The sequence below is a fragment of the Styela clava genome, chromosome 9 (assembly GCF_964204865.1).
Source record: "Styela clava chromosome 9, kaStyClav1.hap1.2, whole genome shotgun sequence".
Classification (NCBI taxonomy): domain Eukaryota; kingdom Metazoa; phylum Chordata; class Ascidiacea; order Stolidobranchia; family Styelidae; genus Styela; species Styela clava.
Genome location: NC_135258.1, coordinates 8,610,281 through 8,630,478, shown reverse-complemented (window position 1 = coordinate 8,630,478; position 20,198 = coordinate 8,610,281). Strand labels below are relative to the sequence as shown.

At 34.6% G+C, this 20,198-nt stretch overlaps 1 protein-coding gene across 10 annotated transcripts in view; it reads left to right on the top strand.

Annotated features, from left to right (window-relative positions):
- The window catches only part of LOC120339857 (uncharacterized), a 31,362-nt gene extending 21,385 nt beyond the window's left edge, over positions 1-9,977 (top strand). For 7 of the 10 annotated variants that reach the window (XM_078115936.1, XM_078115931.1, XM_078115932.1 and 4 more), the window contains 8 exons: positions 702-815; positions 1,426-1,536; positions 3,118-3,250; positions 3,652-3,707; positions 4,203-4,544; positions 5,972-6,045; positions 6,218-6,352; positions 6,953-9,977. In XM_078115936.1, the coding sequence (XP_077972062.1) occupies positions 702-815; positions 1,426-1,536; positions 3,118-3,250; positions 3,652-3,707; positions 4,203-4,544; positions 5,972-6,045; positions 6,218-6,352; positions 6,953-7,069 (1,082 nt within the window). In that variant the 3' untranslated portion in view covers positions 7,070-9,977. The remainder of the gene's footprint in view (positions 1-701; positions 816-1,425; positions 1,537-3,117; positions 3,251-3,651; positions 3,708-4,202; positions 4,545-5,971; positions 6,046-6,217; positions 6,353-6,952) is intronic. The other 3 variants (XM_078115933.1, XM_078115940.1, XM_078115938.1) reach the window with 3 other exon arrangements.
- The last annotated feature ends 10,221 nt before the right edge of the window (positions 9,978-20,198 follow it).

Genomic DNA, 20,198 nt, shown 5'->3' with positions numbered 1-20,198 from the left:
TTTGAGCGAATTAGCCTAAAAACATTTAAATACACTAATGGTTGCCACTCTGGTTGTGCTATGTAATACTGTATCACAATCACGATTATTTGGGAAATTATCTAAAAAAGCTAAGAGATTTTAATAGATATATAAAAGCAGTATCATTATATTCGCATGACTTCATGCACAATATTTACAATATAAAAATAAATCAAAAAATACATTATAAACAAATATATATGTGTGCATTATGCCGCATAAAGCTACGCCCTTTTCACATTCACACCATATTGGCGGTAAATTAGTTGTTAAAATTAGTTAATTGAAATGAATGAAACATAGCACAGCAGCAGAGACTATAAAAAAATAGAGAAGAAACGAAATAGGAAATCAGGCATTGTCTCTTAGAGTCTACTTCATTGTAGAAAAAGTCAACCAAACATTCACAAATTATTCTTTCATTGTTATTAGGAATAGTTTTCAACTTCTCTTAGTGTGGATAATGATACCTTTTCAGCCATTTACATTGTTTAATAGCGGGACATGTAAAACCTTTGTTGGTACGTCATAATGCACCAGTCATCAGAACATTTGTTTTCTAAGTGCAGAAAAATACATGCCAACTGCCTAGTATATTTCCTTTACATCTGAATGATGTGTGAGTAAGTCTACTGAAGTTATTTTTAAATTTTTTCAAAATTTAAAAAATGCATCTATAGAATCAAGAGATTCTGGACATGGTTCACCTGGAGCATCTCGTGAACCGAGTTGGAAAAGTGGTAATCGGTTGCCTACGGGTCATTTACCAAACAGAAAACACAATTCTAGCACCGGTAAATATAACAAAGTTACGCATGGTTTTAGTTTGAACATCTGTACAATGACTGCATGGAAAAAATTATTTTTTCTGGGGAAAAGATAATTTTTTGTATGTGTACTATATGTGCATGGAACAAAACATTTGTCATCTTCTAGTTGGTAGTCTGAATATGTTCTTATATGGTTATTGTAGAAGAATTTTTGAAATGCAACATGTCTAAGTAGGAATATAGCAAAACAATTTTTGAATGCAAAATGTTTCATATATTAGAATTTATACAATTTTACAAATGCTCTTTTGTACAGTGATTACATCTTCTCATACAGATTTTATTTGAAAAATTTGTGTTCAAACAAAGAACAAAAATTCTTCTTTGACAAGTTTTCCAGAAATATTAATTTTGTGGCGCAATGTAACATGCACAATGTTGATTATGATTCTCCTTGTTAACTTTTTTGAAATAAAAATAAGATAGTCATAGTGAACAAATTTTAAATGTGCTATTTCCTTTTTTATTGCACAAAATCTATCAAGAAGTTGCTTGGGATAATCTTCAAAATATTATGATTAAGCAATTTTATTTATTTATATCTATATATATATATATATATATATATATATAGAATCTAGAGAATCTGGTCAGAGTTCACCTGTAGCATCGCGTGGGCCAAGTTGGAAAAACCAAGGGTTTCCAATCGCTCATTTACCAGACAGAAAAAACCATGCTAGCACTGGTAAATATGAACACAAAATATTTACTGAATATGTTGAAATGTTCCTAATCGATCGCATTTGCTATTATTTTTTGATCATTATATTTCAAAATCAAATTATTTTATTATACTTGATAATAACTGAATTCAGTTATTAGATGATTGTTGTGATGCCTCAAGGTACGAATAATTTTTTGGTTTTATTTTTTCATCGACAAAACACATGTCATCAATTCTTATTCACATAACACAAATTTTTTTTTATGAATGAACCAAATGTTTTATAGCACATGATTCCTTATTGCATGATAACTTAAATGAGGATACCAGAAGCAACCTCTTCCTTTGGTGATATAAATAGGTCAAGGTAGCTTTGAATATCTCAGTCTTTCAAAACAAAATGGCATATTATATTGAGAAGGCATCATTGGAGGAAAAATAACCAGATTGTTGGTGTGAGATGTATATTTAGAACTGACCATACAATGAACAATATACAATATTTTTACAGGCATAATGCTTGTTGGACACACAGTGTACATATGGATCGTTTTGTTATTATGTTGTTGTTCTTCTTGTTAGTCATTCTTCTTCTTTAAAAAAATCGCTTCTCTCATCAACTATTGGACCGATTGCTTTGAAATTTGTTGTGGATAAAGATTGTATTTTTCCCTAGAAGGCTGTTACTTTTATTTATTTTAAAAAATTTTGTGGGCTTTATGGGAATCGACTTTATGTGCGATCATGTCTTCAAAATTAAAAATTGCTGCACATACTGTGATAGATTGCATACCCGTACTACTTTGTTTTGGCCTTCGTGTCCATATATTTGAGCATTGCTCCTTTTTTCATCGGATTGAAATTTTTCTCCTTTTTGTTTTTGTTGATGCCAACATTTTGATATTAATCCTTCACACATTAAGTCTAAATCTCTATTTATTGTTATTCTTTATTTTCTTCACACTGTATTCTGATTATATCAATACATGCATGGCTTATGGTTTACATCACTATCATTTTTACGATTTATACTAAATTTGTGTAAGAATTCTTCTGTTCTTTTTCTATTATATAAAGTTGTGCATGTTTATTCGTGTAAGTATGCTTGAACAGGGAAGTATTTAAGTAATACTATTGAAATATTCTTTTAAAGTAAATTTGTTCCAAGTAAACCCGAAAGCTCTCAGATATGAGCTAAGAGCCTCTCTAGCATCAACATGTGGCTCAACTTATTATACGGCAATATAAAACAGTTGAAGCTGGACATGGATGTCTTCAACTCAACATTATTACAAAAACATATTAGGGAAAGAGAATTTCAATAAACATAGGTAATGGGAAATTAAAATGAATCTCAGATAAATTTTGTCAAGGTGCAAAAAAAACCTTGCAGTGAATGGATGCAAACTAGTCAAGTCTGGTAGATTGGCCGAAATTTTTTTGGGGGAAACCAAGGCAAAAATATCACATATCATAGATGTGAATGCACGTTTTACCCTTTTTAACTCTATTAAAAATGTTCTTTATGGTCATTCATTGTGTTTAATCAAATGGTCAGTTGATCTTACTTGAAATTCAATATCTTACATTATTACAAATTAGGAAGCAACAGTTCCAGCGGTTCAGATGACTTGACTAAACCTCCTGTTACTAAAGATACATTTGCGGGCATGAAGAAGGATAAGCTACCGAAATTCCCTCCCACTCTCCATAATAAATTTCACTCTACAGGAAAGTGAGTTCGATGAAAAAAATTTTATTTTGTTGCACAACAATGAAAAACTGAATTATAACAAACTTACCGTAATTAAATACGAAGATGTGCAATGTCCTTTAAAATCGTCATACACTGTGTATGTATTGATATTTATTCGCCTCTGTCTGCATAAGCACAACATCTGCATAATTAATGAACATTATAAATAGAGTAGGGTTTGTTGAGAACTTGCTGACCTACAGCACAGTTATGTGACTTCGCAATTCTAACCGCAGTTTGGGACTGCTATGTTATAATAGGATAATATGCATAATATGTAAACTTTCGACAGTTATAGATTTCAGATTATTGTAATTTAATAACATATATACAAATACTAGTTCTTTTTAACGCAACTCTTCAACAATATTTTTGTGCAGACCGACAATGCCAATGCCACACTTTTCAACCTTACCACCACCACCAATGAAGACAGGTGAATTATTTGTGTAACAGACATAATTTTGTATTGATATCGGAGACTTCCTATTCTGTATGATTGCTTTCCTTTGCTTTTATTTTGTCATTTGTTTCGTCTTTTGTTGTCCTACAGTCTTTTTGTTTGTGTTATGTTTTTGTAAAATAATGAGCAAGAGCAAAATGTTGTTTTAAAGAAATGTCATCTCCTGGTAATAAAATAGTGAGCTGACACAATTTTCCATATTTCATGCATTCATACACTTTATTCTCCTCTTTAAATTGAAAACAAATTCTGCGTAGGTAATTAGATTCAAAAGAGAATGAATTTTCTTGATCAATCTCACTAAATTTCAGTTGTGTAAACTCCAACATTAATAAAACTTAATGCAAAATTACATTTCCTGCTCATTGTTCTTTCATTTTGGTATTTGATTAATCATTGATGTCTTTTTGTTTGCATGACTTTCATTTTTATTATTTTTCATGTGATTATGTTTGTTCGGATCATCAGGAGGTCCATCAGATATTGCGCAAGACCTTAAATTAGCCTTGCAGAAAAGGTTTAACAAAGCAAATCCAGATGAAGAAGAATATGAAGGTTCCGAAGATATAAGAGGCCGCATGCCTACACCAAATGAGCAACCGAAGCCTCTCAATAAAAAACCTTACCCATTACCAAAACAACAATCTGTGAATACAGATGCCATAAATTCGCCATCTCGTTTTAATAAACCACCAATACTACCACATCCGCAAACAGTACCCGTACTACCTTCAAGACAGGGTGGCATGCAACCATTGATTAATCAAATGTCTCATGAGCTAGTAATTGAAGATGAATATCATTGCATTGGTATGTTATATTTATTTTCATTCTTAAAAAATTCAAACTATGAAGGCAAAATTTTGTGACTTGGTTCGAGTCTTGTTTTCGTCTTACTAACCAAGTTTCACGAAAATAATATTAATCTTTGAGAAACCAACTTTGCCAAAAACTTTTCAAAAATACTGAAGTCTATATTGTATGTTAATTCAAAACAACATTCGACACTCCAGATGTATGTTTATCAATATGGAGGTAACTTATTTTTTTTGGCTATTTTACATTCCCTTATGTAAAGGGACTGAAACCTATGGGCAAGGGGTATTCCCCACAAAATTATGGTCTAACCCTGACCTGGTGACATACTATGGGAGCAAATGAGGCCAATCTTCCAATTACAGTCTCTCATTTGGCTACTGAAGTTGAGTTTCGAACTACCTAGTTCAGGGTGGTCCAAACCCTGGCCCGGGGGCCACATGTGGCCCGCCGCTTCATTATCTGTGGCCCGTGTCACATTCGGAGAGTACCAATGAATCGCATTTCGTGTTGTTTCGTATTCGAATTAATCAGGAAAATCTTTTGACTTATTGTTGCATCACTAATGTCACTGAATTGACTAGTGTTATGGCTAGCTGAGGCAAATAGCGAAGTTGAATGATGTGCTTGGCAGTCTAAATTATTATCTGGCTTTCTATCTTTTTGGTCGGGAATATATGCTAACAATATAGGCATCATAGAAAACTAGTAATCGAATGCGAATTCTATTAGCCTGTGATGGCTATGTCTGATAACTATGTGTTTGCACAATAAAAGTGTTTGTTTTGTATTGCACTGTTTACCTATTCCTGGCACTATTGTGGCTCACGAAATATTTAAACAAATAAATTTGTGGCCCGCGGAGCCGACAACCTTGGACCACCCTGACCTAGTTTGAAACACATTTTGTAATTTGATCGCAATGCAAGTTTAAAACCGACGAATTATCATATGTCATTTTAACTATGGTTATGTTTTGGTTTTTGTGTGCTATTATGCATGTTACTAGCTTCATATTTTAATTTTTTAATTTTATGTGGTTACTGTGATGTTTGTCATCTATCTGTATATATTCTGTGTAATTAATACATTTATATTTTTTCAAAATTGTTACTTTTATTTTAAAAAAATAAGAAAAACTTGATATTCTACTCAATCTGCATTTAATTCAAATTTCCGTTCTCCAAAGATGTTTTTCTGACCTTTGACTGCAAAAAAATTCTTCTTACCATTTCAAACGTTCTTATTTTTATTATGTGAGTTTTTTTCGCATCATCCATGAATCTTAATGTGCTGAATCTCTTCACCAAGTCATCCAACCTAACAATTTCATCAATGACACTGTTTATAACTTAAAACAAGGTTTATATATCGATATAATTTTTCAACCATTTGATTGAAGATTCTTTGTTAAATTATAGAAATAGAAGATCAACCATGGTTTCAAGACATTAATCGACGTGGAGCATCAGGTCAAATAGAAAAGTATCAAGAGGTAAATTCAAGCTTACCAATGCGGCCACTGTTCTTAATTATTATACGGCTTCCTCTCAGTGCGATTTGCTTGTTTAAATTTGACACAGCTAGGACTATTGACCAAATAAATTTTTACTGTCTAAAATATTCATTTTCTTCTCCTTACCGTATATATTTTTATCAAACTCTAGGATGGAATGTTTATAATTCGTCCCAGAGAAGGAGATGATGAGCCATATGCAATGACAGTCTGGGGCGCTGGCAAAATCTGGAATTTTATTATTCGCAAAAGGCCAGATGGAAATTATGCACTCGGAACTGAAAAGGTAGAGTTCTCTATTTATTTTCTGTTTCTTCAAAAATTTTTAATGAAAGGCAAATAAATACAAGCAATGCACTACCAGTTTCTGCCCTCATAGCAATTTTATACAACTGTAAAGTTGCTGTTAGATCACTTTTAAATAATGAATGTGATTGGTGTAGTTACCCATTTAATGAACTACTTTGCAGACATACGTACAGAAAAATACCTCCTATGTCTGATATGTAGAGTAGTAATCCTCAGAGTAGTAGTAAGCTGTGCAATTATAAGTTTTTGGCCCTGATCACTATACGGATACTACCAGATCCAGGGAAAATATTAATGCAATATAATGTCCTTGAGTATACTTGATACCCAACAAAAATAAATGAAAGTTTCAGAGAGGATGGTTCGCGTAACTGATAGACTGTTAAGTGTTCCATCACTATCAAGTCCATGCATCAGGAACAAATGACTGGCTAACTAATCCTATACCTAACATGTACTGGTGACCAGACAAGAGGCCGTGGGCTCGCCATATGATTATGTGACTTGTCGGCGGGGATAAATATTAAAATTCTAAATGATACTAAAAATATATGATGTAAAATATTATTTATTTCAGCCAAATGAAGCATATGCAGGCACAATACTCAAACTGGTTGAATATTATCAGGATCACAACATAGTGTTGCCAAACAACAATGATACTGTAAAAATTACCAGACCGCCACCAACCTAAATGAAATTGAAAGTTAACAATTTTGCTCATGTGTATGAAATTTGAAAGTATTGGTCAAGCCATAACCCATGTTTGCAATGCAAATGAAACTCTAATGAAACTATAATTTTTTGTGTGGAATGTTAAAGCAAGAAGCGCAAGGCAAAGATAAGGAAGACAATGTATTATCAAACGATTCAGCGAATGATAATACCGTAACAACTGCAACTTTTGTTATTATTTCATTACTCTTTTTAATTGAGTCATTTTTATTCATGTGTTTTCAAGATTCGAGAAAAAAACTTATAATATATATTCTTTCTTTTCAAACTTTGTGAATCTTATTGTACTCATCCTGAATAATTTTGGAACTTTAATTACAATTTTAAATAATTTTATTTCTGATTTTTGTTCAGAATTGTTGTAATTTGGATCAAAGTATCTATCTCATGCACAATGCAATCAGAGTTGTATTGAGGATGATTGCTTAAATGCCTTCCAAAGTTCAAGACTAGTCTAAAGTTATGGTATATCAAATGTCAATTTTTAGGAATAGACCATATAAAATGAAACCATAAAAATAAAACTGTGGTATCTATTCATCTGTTGTGATCCGAGGCCAAATATACCAGGGCTACTAAACTGGCGGACCGCGGTCCGAATTTGGACCTTCCAAGTATTAAATTTGGACCGTAGCTGCTTCTTGATTTTGAAAGAATCAATTTTTCATTCTTTTACAGCTCTGATGTAATGCATTTTTGCTAAACCACTGGAAAATAATTATGACATCATAGCAATATACTTATGTCTCTCCGACCATCGACTGACTTGTTTACTTACCTCTCTAGTATTTCAGCAAGATTTTAATGGTGTCATGAAAACTGAAGTTTTTAGCAGCCACTCTTGTTAAACGACGCATTTGAAGTTGAATTTGCATAGTTAAAATATAATTTTTATAATGACCGAATCCCTTTAATTTATAAGTTTTGTGTACGGACCTTTGGTGAGTAGCTCTGATATATACATTTTCAACTCCATATATTTCATTTCCTCGAAAAACTCTCAGCAACTTATGTTGCTTTCAAGTTCTTTATCTATAAGTTTTATTTATGCATCTTATTTGCCTTAAAATTTATGAATTGAAGCATATTTTATCACTGTTTTTGAATGTATTCAGTTAATAATTTATGCAATACCATAAGACTCATGTGAAAAATTTACTATATTTTCCAAGGCAGTTATTTTCATCCGTAAGTGCCCTTTTAATGTTTTAGATAAATTGTTTTTAGAATTAGTAATTGATAAATCATGAGGTTTTTTGTTACTCATTGAAAGGAAAGTATTGTTTCATTTATTATGCTGTGGGTTTTGAGGGGTTGAGCAAAAATATCATGCTCCACATGAATCCCTCCACATATGTATCCAACTCCATATGCTTACTTTCCTACAATATATATCTATGCTAACTTAAAAGTAGGAAAATTGTTGCAAAGTGGGATATAACATTTTTGAAATCCACCAATTCCTTTACCATCACAAATATTGTCTTTTGAGTCAATTGCAGAATTTATATTTAGTTTGCTCTAATATATACTAAATAACAGTTATACTCAATTGATAAACTTGTGTGAAACAGTAAATTAAATAGGTTTCAAGCAGTGTAGTTATCTTTTTTGCAAGTGAACTGATCCGGTAAAGATCATCCCACTCATGGTTTGTCCTGCTTTTATTATTTTTAATATGTACAGAGTGATACAACTGATCATTTATGAATAAAAATGTTTTTATTGTCTAATCATTCCAGTTATTGACTTTTTATTTAATGCTTGCAGTATACCGGTTGTACCCCCATTGTTTGAAATGTTTCATCCCTTAACAAAGCGGTTTACATTTAACTATGCCATTATCGTTGTTATTTGAGACAGAATTTGTGTCAAAATCAAAAACTTCTCGTAAATAACTTTAGTTCACGTATATGTATTGTGTTCAAAATGACAGTTTTCTGTGATAAATGAGCTGACGATATTAGAGTTTGAAAATAATCTCTGAAATATCTTATTATTATCTTGTTTGAGTTCTCTCAAATAAGAGCTAGTACTCAAAACTTATAAACTGAAATATTCTTTACTTCGTATTTGAAATGTTCTTGTATGTGTGATCTCGAATTTACTGTTTGCATATCTATTGTGTCTCTCCAACATGCCCCCCCCCCAAAAAATAAAAATAAAAAACATTTAATTTATTAGAAATGCAAATTTTCAGTGAGACAGAAATTCTTACATCTTTTCCAACACAATTTTGCTCTACCCTTGAACGAGTTACTGATAACCCGACATTTCCTGGGTTACTATCAATAATCCTTTCTACAAATGAACCAACTGAGATAGATAAAAATGTGCACTTATATATATTGGATAACTTAGACAGTGAATTGAGACTGAAAAGATATTTTTTAAGATATTTTTTGAGAAAAGGCACGAGTAAGCGTCATCATACAAAAAAATTTGGTACCCCCCTCGAAATTTTGGGCTGGCTATCTTGTCAGATCACATTCTGTATGAAACTTTCAATTTAAAGAATCCTATTTAAAACATTTTTATAAGGTAGATTGTGGATTGAATCGAATGTTATAGAATTTTCCCTAAAACCATCTACTCCAGATATTAAGTACCTATCTCTTGGAATAAAACAAGAAAGTGATCGAACATTTCTTATTTTACCAACACATGTGCCAGCATGCTATTTGTATTTAATTAACTGATTTATTTATCACGAGAATATGTGTCATTTAATTCCTCAGAAATATTATTTGCATAAATTGTTGATATTTTATATTTTAGCAATAAGTATTTGCTTGATTTGACTAAATCGTGTTTGTTGAAACATATCAATAAAAAGACTTTTCTGATATTAAAATTCATTTCTTGGATTGTCCCGTACTTATTATTATTACAGGTTATCGGGATATCATTAAATCCGGGATCATTTGGGACGCCATAATAGACGTCATATTTTGTACTTTGCACAATGTGTACTGTGACATCATATTGGATTTCGTAAAATACATTATGATGTCATTTTAAAACTCGATGTAAACTACGAAATTGCAGTTACAAGCAAGTTCATTGGGTAATAACTTTAATTTAATAACAACGCAGTGTCATACTAAATTTATTTCCAAGCATAATATTGCTATGCCCCCTGTGTGTTGAAAGAAGAAAATCCGTAAGAGTTGAGAATTAAATATAAGAATTATTATATTTATTCATTTCAAGAGAGCATCCAGATCGCCATTTTATCAAATTTTGTGGTCATGTCGAATCATTTGTTCTGAAAGTGACTCATCTGTGAGAGATGTTTTCAATTTAGCACGTCTGCACTTTCGATTGAAAGCATCGTTTCTTGTATAGACTTCTTGTACATCACAGTTTTGACTGATTTTATTCATAGATGGGCTCGGAACTAACAGTCAAATCATCTAACTAAAAAGCGGTTGCGAAAGTGTTCTTGTTCATGCGCCATAGAGTTACCAGGGAAAAACCCACGACGCACTTGCACGAAAAAAATGATAATAATAAACACTTTTGTGATCATTAATGTGTACTTTATGATTTTTAAAGTTTGTAAACATGTAAAACCTACAACTGTTCGAAGATACATACGCACAGTATTATGAATTGTTTAAACAAGTAAATTTGTATATCTGGGATAAAGTATAGCCAATTTTACGTAATTAGTATAGGGCGGATAATAGGAAGGTTTCGTTATATTACCCCTCTCCGAGGACCTTCGTCGAACCCCTAGTACAGCATCAGCGAACCTCACTGATCTAGAAGATGAATATGACGTTTACTGTTTCAAGTAGGCAAACTTCCGCTAGCTCAGCATTTTAGCCTACGATGCATACGGCGAACTATTGCTATTATGTAGGATTGTAGGGTGATCATATTTCCAAACCCTGAATGGAGGACACATCATTCGGTGGAACCAGGGGCGGATTGAGCCTTTTGGTTCCCTAAGCACTGAAGACTTTGGTGCCCCCTCATGTGTAATTTAATTATAAAAACAATAAACCACATAAGTGTATTATCCATTAAAAATAATCACAACCAACAGTAAATAAAATAACTTTTACGAACATTTTTAGTTTTTTTAACTGTTATTCATGCCTCCAGTCTCAAGGTGAATCGAAATACCAAAGGATACAAGTCACAACTGTAGTTTGAAATTTTACCGGTACCTAGTAGTCTACCTCAGGGTGGTTCGAGGTTGCTATCGGTTGAAGGACCGCAAACACTTTTGAGGAGGTCTAGCGTGCCGCAAGTCGGAGAAAATCCAAAACTGATCGAAATATCGCGAGTTTACTTTCTTTGAATTTGATAAACAACGAGAGTTTACCGTTCTAATAAGACTATTATTATGTTGCATGGGCGACGTTCTTTTAAAGAAGATATATAAAGCCTTCAGTTATTTTAAAGTTAATTCCCGAGAATTACCGATGTATTTTGCGCATCTCGCGTTTAATGTCGTTTCAAATTATATTCTTTCGTGACAGATATTACTTGAAATCAAACCAGACACTGTGCCATGGGCAAGGAAATACGTTTCCGCCGTGTTTTCCTTATGTCCCCTTTCTTGCGACACTCATTTTATTACGAATTGTTATATTGAGTAATTTAAAAACTTGCAGCGTGAGCAAGCTTAGTGCCATCGTCAAATACCAACTAAGTCCGTCTGAGAACATCTGAGAAGTATAACAAAAAGGAAATATGATTTAGTAGTGGGAGAACACTTCAACAAACTGGGACATTCAATAAGTGACTTTTCAGTAACTGGAATAAAAAAACTATTTAGAGACCAGGGCTATCGCCAAACAGTAGAAGCATACTACAACAACAAATTCGGAACATTGGAACCCCAAGGACTCAATTCACGGGAGAAATAGACTGTAGGCTCATCTAAGAATTATTATTTAATAATAATTTTCATTTTAACGTTATATAATATTTAAATTTAACAATCACTCTTTTTCTTTAGTTTATATTATTACTCGCCCCTTGATTGGCGTTTTATTTTACTATTATTTATTTTCAAGTGTCCCAAGTTTAATTTTAATTATAATTCAAAACCTTGGATTTATGTGCTTGCGATAGTTCTTCAGTTTTATTTCTGTCCTACTTGGAATATGCTAGATGGTTCATTCATTCATTTATTATTATGAATTATTATTCTATTTCAACGCTATTTAAGATCAAAATTCAGCAATAACTTTCAACCTTATTTTATTTTAAAATTGGTCCTCACCAAACTAAGCATTTATTTATGTTTAAATATTGGTTTCCTCATGGTTCTCTAAGTGCCCATAGTCTCAATTTTAACTACAATTAGTTACCCATCATTTTCGTAAATGCAATAATAAATTTTTTTTTAATCACATCTGAAATGAGCCTCACTGAAATTTGTGGTTCTAATTTTTCCATCATTACTTCTACGGCTAAATGCAAATTAAATGTTTATGCATTGTTACGTCATACTTGCTTTGAGATTTCAAATTTATTTATCAAATTTATTTCTTGCCATTGTTGTAAACTGCTTGCCTGAGGAAGTCTGACTCTGGTCGGACGAAACGTTACAGAAATACATTTGTGTTAGTGTGCAGTTGGACTCTTTAATTGGATAGAATAAGTCCGTCTAAGTTGGTATCTCGGGATCTAGCGTTAGCTTAAAAAACTGGATTGCGCGGCTTTAAGTCGGCTCAGCGTTTCGCCACTGCTGTCACATGGCCGACGCTTGAAAACAGAGCAGTGTTTTTACTAAAATAAAGGCACAAAGCGTTAGAAAAAGGGGTTTGAATCTCGGGATCCCAACCCCAGTTGGAATACCTAAAAAAAAACTCAAAAGCGTTCCTACATTAGATACAAATCTACGCTAAAATTGATCTGTGAGCCGCACGGAATGTATCAGCATGACAGGGTTTGGATCACCCTGGTCTACCCGGTCGTTGGTCTACCTTATCGAAAAACTTTCGACTTCGCTGACCACTAGATCAGTGATTCCCAAAGTGGGCGATATCGCCCCCCAGTGGGCGAAAACGATACAGAGGGGGGCGAAAAAGTCTAAGGGGGCGATTTCGCGAAAGCTGTTTTATGTTCGGCGCACTTAATTCTGTACTCTGTGTGCATTCGCAGGCTTGAAACATGTGGGCGATATTCACACGCGAAAGAATTTCTGGTCTCGTCTTTGCAGTAAGGTAAGGTAGTTTGCGTATCCCAGTGGTCGGCAAAATACTGCCGAAGTAAAATAATCTGGCCCGGGACGATTCACTGAATGGACCTTTCCCCGACCTTTGACCGCGGAAAATTCTTTCCATACTTTACCATTTTAAAATTTTCGGTGTGGCCTGTAAAATGGGGTATTTGATTCAAACTATCATTCTAATACACACCATTTAACAATCTGTTTTTTAAAAGTACCGATAAAGAATTTTAGCCTAGTCTATCATAGCTATTTCTACACTAATTTTTGATTGCTGTATTTAAACTGAAACTCATAGAAAGACAAAGTAATCATTGACTTATTTGATTTATATTTAAATTCCCGAAAAACAACTAAATACTAACGAATATAATTCAAAAACGCGAAAATGAGGTAGTGCTCACGACCACGCCTGAAAATCTGTCCGAGTGAGAGTGTCTGAGCGCCTGCGAAAGGGGGCATTGTTACGTTTTTTGCATCTTGCTGATTGGCCAATGTCACGAAGTAAACAAGGAAGTCTATGCCCGGGGAAATATCCAAACGGCGGTTTTGACGATGAAAATTTTTTATTTATAATCTACGCTCGAGGAGTAAATTACATTTTTTTACGTAACAGAATTTATCGTGAGACACGTTTAGAGTAAATTATACTATATCCTAACAATTTAGTGAACAGCCACTCGTTTAACGAGCCTACAATTTGCTTATAATTAGACAAATGGAAACACGCAGAAAAGTTGATGCTGAGTGCAGGGGTTCAATAGCGCAGTAAATATTCGAATATATTGCAAAGCAATAAGGAAATAAAATTCATATTCATATTCGGGAGATTCATCACTGCTTGATTTTTGTAAGAATGTATCTTCCCAAAGAAAATATATATTTATCAAAATTTCACAAATCGTGCGAAAATATTCACTTCGATGTTTGGAAGTACATATTTGTGCAAACCATTATTTTCGAAAATGCCCATTACAAAGAACAAGCAAAGAAGTGGGTTTGGTGATGCCCATTTAGAAATTTTTTCAATCTTGGCGTCGTAAAGCTATCCAGCGCGATGCAGCAAAGAGACAGTGTCACATTAAATATCATTGTAATATTTTTTTAATAAGACGACTGAGTTGAGTTCACGATTGTCGCAGTTTTCGCGTGTGTTCCGTTTTTAACTCTCAAAAAATATATGCGACCCGCAAAAGACTAGCAACCCTGAATTTTGTCCTGCGAGCGACATAAAATTTGCTGACCCCTGGGCCGTAGCCGATAGTCAGTCACGGCTTCTTCCACATCCGAGTCCATGAATCCAAAAAAATGGCTGGTTAATTATGGACTGGAGGCCGTGATAGGATGAGGAATCGGGGATGGATTTTTCCGAAGTATTTTGGTGCAGGTCATCAGGCTGTACGAATGAATGAAATGTACGAAAATCATTATTATAAGTTTGGGAAAATTATTTTTGTTCTTATTATTTTAATGTGAAATGGGGTGAATTTAGGAAGTGAAATGCTATAAGGCAAGAGTACACGGCGGTTTTTGAGGAAGTAGGACCCTGGATTCTTTCATTTCCGACCTATTATATGGTGAAAAGGGGGTTTTCAGCCGTGCTACTATTGCTATTAGAACAATGAAATCACCTTTCCATCAGTAAATGGGGTAATTTTAGATATAATAAAAAACTCGCTGAAGAACACCAAGCTCATCTATCTCATCAAAAATCACTATAAACTATGATTTGTCTTCTTATTTGGTCTGTAATAAATTCGTTTCTGACTTTATATTTTTTTGTAGTGCAGGGGGGCGATGAAGTTGTATAAACTACTTTAGGGGAGCGATGGTCAAAAAAGTTTGGGAACCACTGCACTAGATCGTTGAAATGCGACCGTGGAACCGCCACATAGTGTAAATAGTTCATTGGTCCAATTGTTGAAAAAAAAATGTTTTTAAAACAAAAATGCAGCAACAAGGAGAATTCTGGAAAGAAAAAACAACAACAACTTAAGAAAACGACTCATAGGCCCATTTCGTGTCCAATAAATAATATTCAGTGTTTATTTTTAAAAAAGAAGGTTAATATGATACTTGAAGACGGAAAATAAGCGAATATTTTGAAGTTTGAGTCGTCTGGTGAACTCACAATATTTTAATAAACACCAATAAACTATATAGAATTCTGCTCTAAAATTTCTGTGGTGCCCCTCTTTGCTTGTTGCCCTAAGCACGTGCTTATATTGTTTAATGGTTAATCCGGCGCTGGGTAGAACTATATTTCACCCGCGCCTGATATATATATATTTATATATATACTTTATATTAATATATCTACTAAATCTCTAGACTTAAATATAGAAGTGACAATAAACGATGTGACGACAATGCAAAAATGCATTTTTGTCTTGTCAACGTGCAACTGTAAGCTAATCTAGTCTTTATTCGCCTCAGAAACGAAAGTATCGTATCAGAAAGTAATGCACTCCGCTTCGCTATTAGTTTGATCTTTTCTGAAGCATGGATACTTCTGCTTTAGTTCTTGAGTAAGAAAGGTTTTTACTGGGTCCACTGACGTAACTTCTTGCCAAAATCGAAACTTCACTGAATTGCTAAATACGAATGAAATGACGTAAAAAATAATTGCAGAACAACACGATTTTTCGTGATAAACGACTATGCATAACAAGTATTTGCGGGTCTGCCAAACCTCTCTGCTATTGTGCAAGCTCCCGTCGAAGCCCATTCAACCGTTGAAACCAGGATTGCAATCAGAACTTGACAAAGGGGAAGATAATTTTCTGCAAAGTTATAAAAAAATAATCATTGTGGTGTAACCTTAGATCAGTATCTCAAATGTGTTCGCGGAGCATTTGAATGAGTCCGCAACGAGCCCGAAGTTCACTGCGGGCCGCAAACGTTTTGCGAAACTTAACTATCAGCCAAGTTACGATTTACGTTAAAATTTACATAACACATAAAAAGCGAGTTTATTCACATAACATCAATCGAGTCGCTAAAAACTGGTTACTGAGTAGTGCTGGGCATATATTCAACTTTAGAATAGCAATGTACTATTCGAAAATTTGGTCCGCGACACATTAAAACGCTTTTTTAGACACTGCAAATGGCAAAATTTCATGATATTTTCTGACAATGATTCGTGTCAACGGATTGTCATGATATTTTCTGAGCAGTATTGCTTTTATTCGTCAACGCAACCGCAGATTAAAATGATCACAATTAAATTAATTGATAATAAAGGAAGGCGATGAATATATATTTTTGTTTTACTAATATATATACTCTGAATATATTTCTAATAAGTACTAAATCAAGTTGCACTTTTTGGCAATTTATAGCAGATAGTAGGTTTTTTCTAACGGAGATCACAAATTTGCAAGATCGCAAAAAATATGTATCAAAACTAAATATAAACGGGCAATATATTCTCACATTATTGTGTTGGCAGATTGCCGTGGCATTTTAAAGAAGTAATTGTCGTAAGTCGACGCAACCGCGAGTTACCATGAACACAATTAAATTAAAATAGAAAGACATTTTAAATTGTCGTCGTTGTCATGGATTAAATATTGTGCGACAGAAAAGGCCATTATTCACAAAAAGTCGGCTTTTCTAACGAACGCATGATTGCGGCGAACTTCCAATTCGTTATATTCTGTTGTGTTTGGTTTAAATGCTTCTTCACACAGAGTACGGTTGCAATAAACGCACCTTGAGTCCGCAAAGGTTTTCGCCAGTGAGAAAACAGTCCGTGACCAAAAAAGGTTGGGAAACGCTGCCTCGGATACTAAATACGCTGTGTGTGAAAATAGTCATTGTTGTATCACAATGGTGTCGGCAGTAACCATCTTTTGTTGTATAAGAATTGCATTTTAGAGATTCGAAAGATGATATGATACCTCAAAAATGTTGGTAGCTCAAGTCATTCGTGTCCAAAACCTCCAACTGCATCCAAAGCGTTTTTTTCACGGATTTTTGCCGTAATTAACATAGTCTACATTGTGAACTAGCGCCATTTTGATATGAGTTTTAATGAAATGTACTGAATTCAAGATGTAACGGTCATTAACATGACCAGTGAAACATATATCTGCGCGAAGCTACACCCAGCTAAGCCATTTCACGAGTTGTTTAAACGTGTAAGATTGTATATCTTCGATGGACTATCGTAATTTTGACATTTTTTTCTTAATTAGTAGACTGGGTACTAGAAAGATTTTATTATATATAACTGGTTCAGTGTATCTTTGGCGAACCGCTGGAACAGCTCCACCGAGTCCCAGGGGTTCGATCGAACCCAGGTTAAAAACACTGACCTAAAGGTATCTCGTATCGTTATCTGATTCGTATGCTATCTCAACGCAATGAACTGCGTCATGCGTGTCATATGTGTAATGATAATTACAAGTTTCTACTTACTTTAAAATTTTCCTAACACATCAAAAAATGTGGGTTATATATATCATAAGAGAATTTCAAATATTTAACTACGCGAAAAAGGAGGACATTTTGACTTTTTATAGCGTCCTCGGAGGACACAAAATTTTAAACAAAAAAGGAGGACAAGTCCTCCAAAAGGAGGACGTATGGTCACATTACTATTATGTCGCTACGGTGTGTGTGAATAGATGACTGTGCTCACTGACTAGATGCGATCATTGAATATCCATTGCCAGCTTTTCCGCAGACTAGCCAAAAGTACGGGGATTACGGAAGAAATTATTAAAGTCATATCGGAGGATGCAGTATTATATCCATTTCCGGTCAAACAAAAAGTGATAACGATATGACTTGACTTGTGGAATTTTATGAAAGAGGCAAGGAGTCTTTGGTAATTCGATTTAGAGGCAAGCATAAAAAAGTTTGCAACCACGGTTCGAAATTTTGGGTCAAAAAATATATATACTGTACAAATTTACTTATTACCATGTGTTGTTCATGTCTATTTGTTGTATATATACATCTGTCTACCCTACCCAGTCTGATCTTAGTTTTAATAGTTTCGGTTCTCAAAATGCTAAACATCTTGAGGACGGCAAGCGTGGCGGGCCTTCGTATGTGTTGTCGAAGAGGCTAATTCGTATAATGTTTAAATTGCTGCCCGTTATTGCCCGCAAGAAATCCTGAGTGGCGTTTCCTGTTTCTTGTCAGCCCATATCTCCACTTCCTTCCTATGGCCGGATAGGACAGGTAAGCGCCTCTCTTTTTGTGGGTTCGTGATGTGTGGTAGGCTATTTGCCAGTTGCTAAGAAAACTTCTTTTCTGTCAATCAGCGGCTTCCGAATTATTATATTCATATGTTTTTTGTTTTAGCTTTTGTCGTCCCACTCGCTTGGATTTAAATTCATGACGTAGCAGATGTTTAATAGATGTTGCCAGTGACTGTCTATTTAGATTGCGTGAGGTTCCGAATTACTGTATAAGGATTCTTTGAATGATATTTGATTTTTCGTATATTTTCCAGAATTTCAACCGCGTCGCGCCGAAACCTGTATTTCTCGAAACCTGTTTTCTCAAGGAATCTCTTTGTTCACAATTCACATATAAAAACATTTTTGACTTCTCCATATTTAGAGATTGCGCACTGGAAGATCATTAACATTTCAAAACCTAGGTCAATTGATTACACGGATTCCGTGATAAAACTATTGTAGACTGCTTTATTTTGCATGATCTGATTCCCTTGGTGAAACCGTTGCTGATTTTGCTCCCGTCAGCGGTTTTACGTTCAGTGTGTACATGCGTTAATATTTTCAAAATGGCTTTACTAGTGCTTCCACCCCCAGGAACATCAGTGGCCTAACAAGTAGCAAATTTTTGCGCTACCAATTATGGTGATTGCTTATCATTTGCGATTGCAACCTACATTTAAATGGCCTGACAAATGATGTAAATAAGTGCCTTTCGAAGATTTCAAACATTTTTGTCATCATTTACACTCACTGAAGCTATATGTTTGTTTCATATTAAAATATACCCATAATAATATGTCACGAATGCCGCCAACCTTCTTTCGTCGACGTAGGCCTACGCTTAAATCATCTCATTGGCATACTTGAGCCGTATAAACCTGAGAGTTTGCATATCGCGAGCAAGCAAGGTTTGGTGCGATGATCAGAGTATGGGTAAAGCACGGTTACTTTGGGTAAGGGGTAGTATAGGGCGGTGGGTAGAGGATAGGTAAATGGAGGGAGCTAGAGTAGGGGATAGGATGGAAAGTTTGAGGGGCATGGGGCAGTGGGCCAAGGATAGAAAGGTTGGGGGAAATAGGCAGTAGATAGGGTAGTGAAAGTGAGTCGAGGGTAGGGAAGCTGATCATGATAGGACAGTGGGTTGATGAGGTAGATAGGCAGTGTATCGGGGATAACAAGGTGGAGGAGGTAATAGGACGGTCGGTCAGAAAGGGCAGTGGGATGTGGCTGCGAAGGATAAAAGGGAGGATGAGAGTGAATCTGATATAATAGAGGTTGTATAGCAACGGGTCGAGACACACTACCCAATCTGCCTCAACTAACTGGCTATTTCCCTCAACCTTCCTATCCTCGACACACTGTCCTATCTCCACTTTATCCACGACTCATAACCTATCTCCCTCTCCTCGACTCTATCTACTTCAATTTACCTATTCTCTACCCACCGCCCTATGCTACCCTTTACCCAAATTAACCGTGCTTTACCCACGCTTTTTTTTTCTCAAACTATCAGGTTTTATACGGCTTAAGTATGCCAATGAGATGATTGAAGCGTACGTCGACGAAACGAGCCTATAAGGTTGGCGGCATTCGTGACATATTTTTATGGGTATATTTCAATATGAAACAAACGTATAGCTCCAGTGAGTCGTAAATGACGACAAAAATGTTGAAATCTTTGAAAGGCAATTATTTAC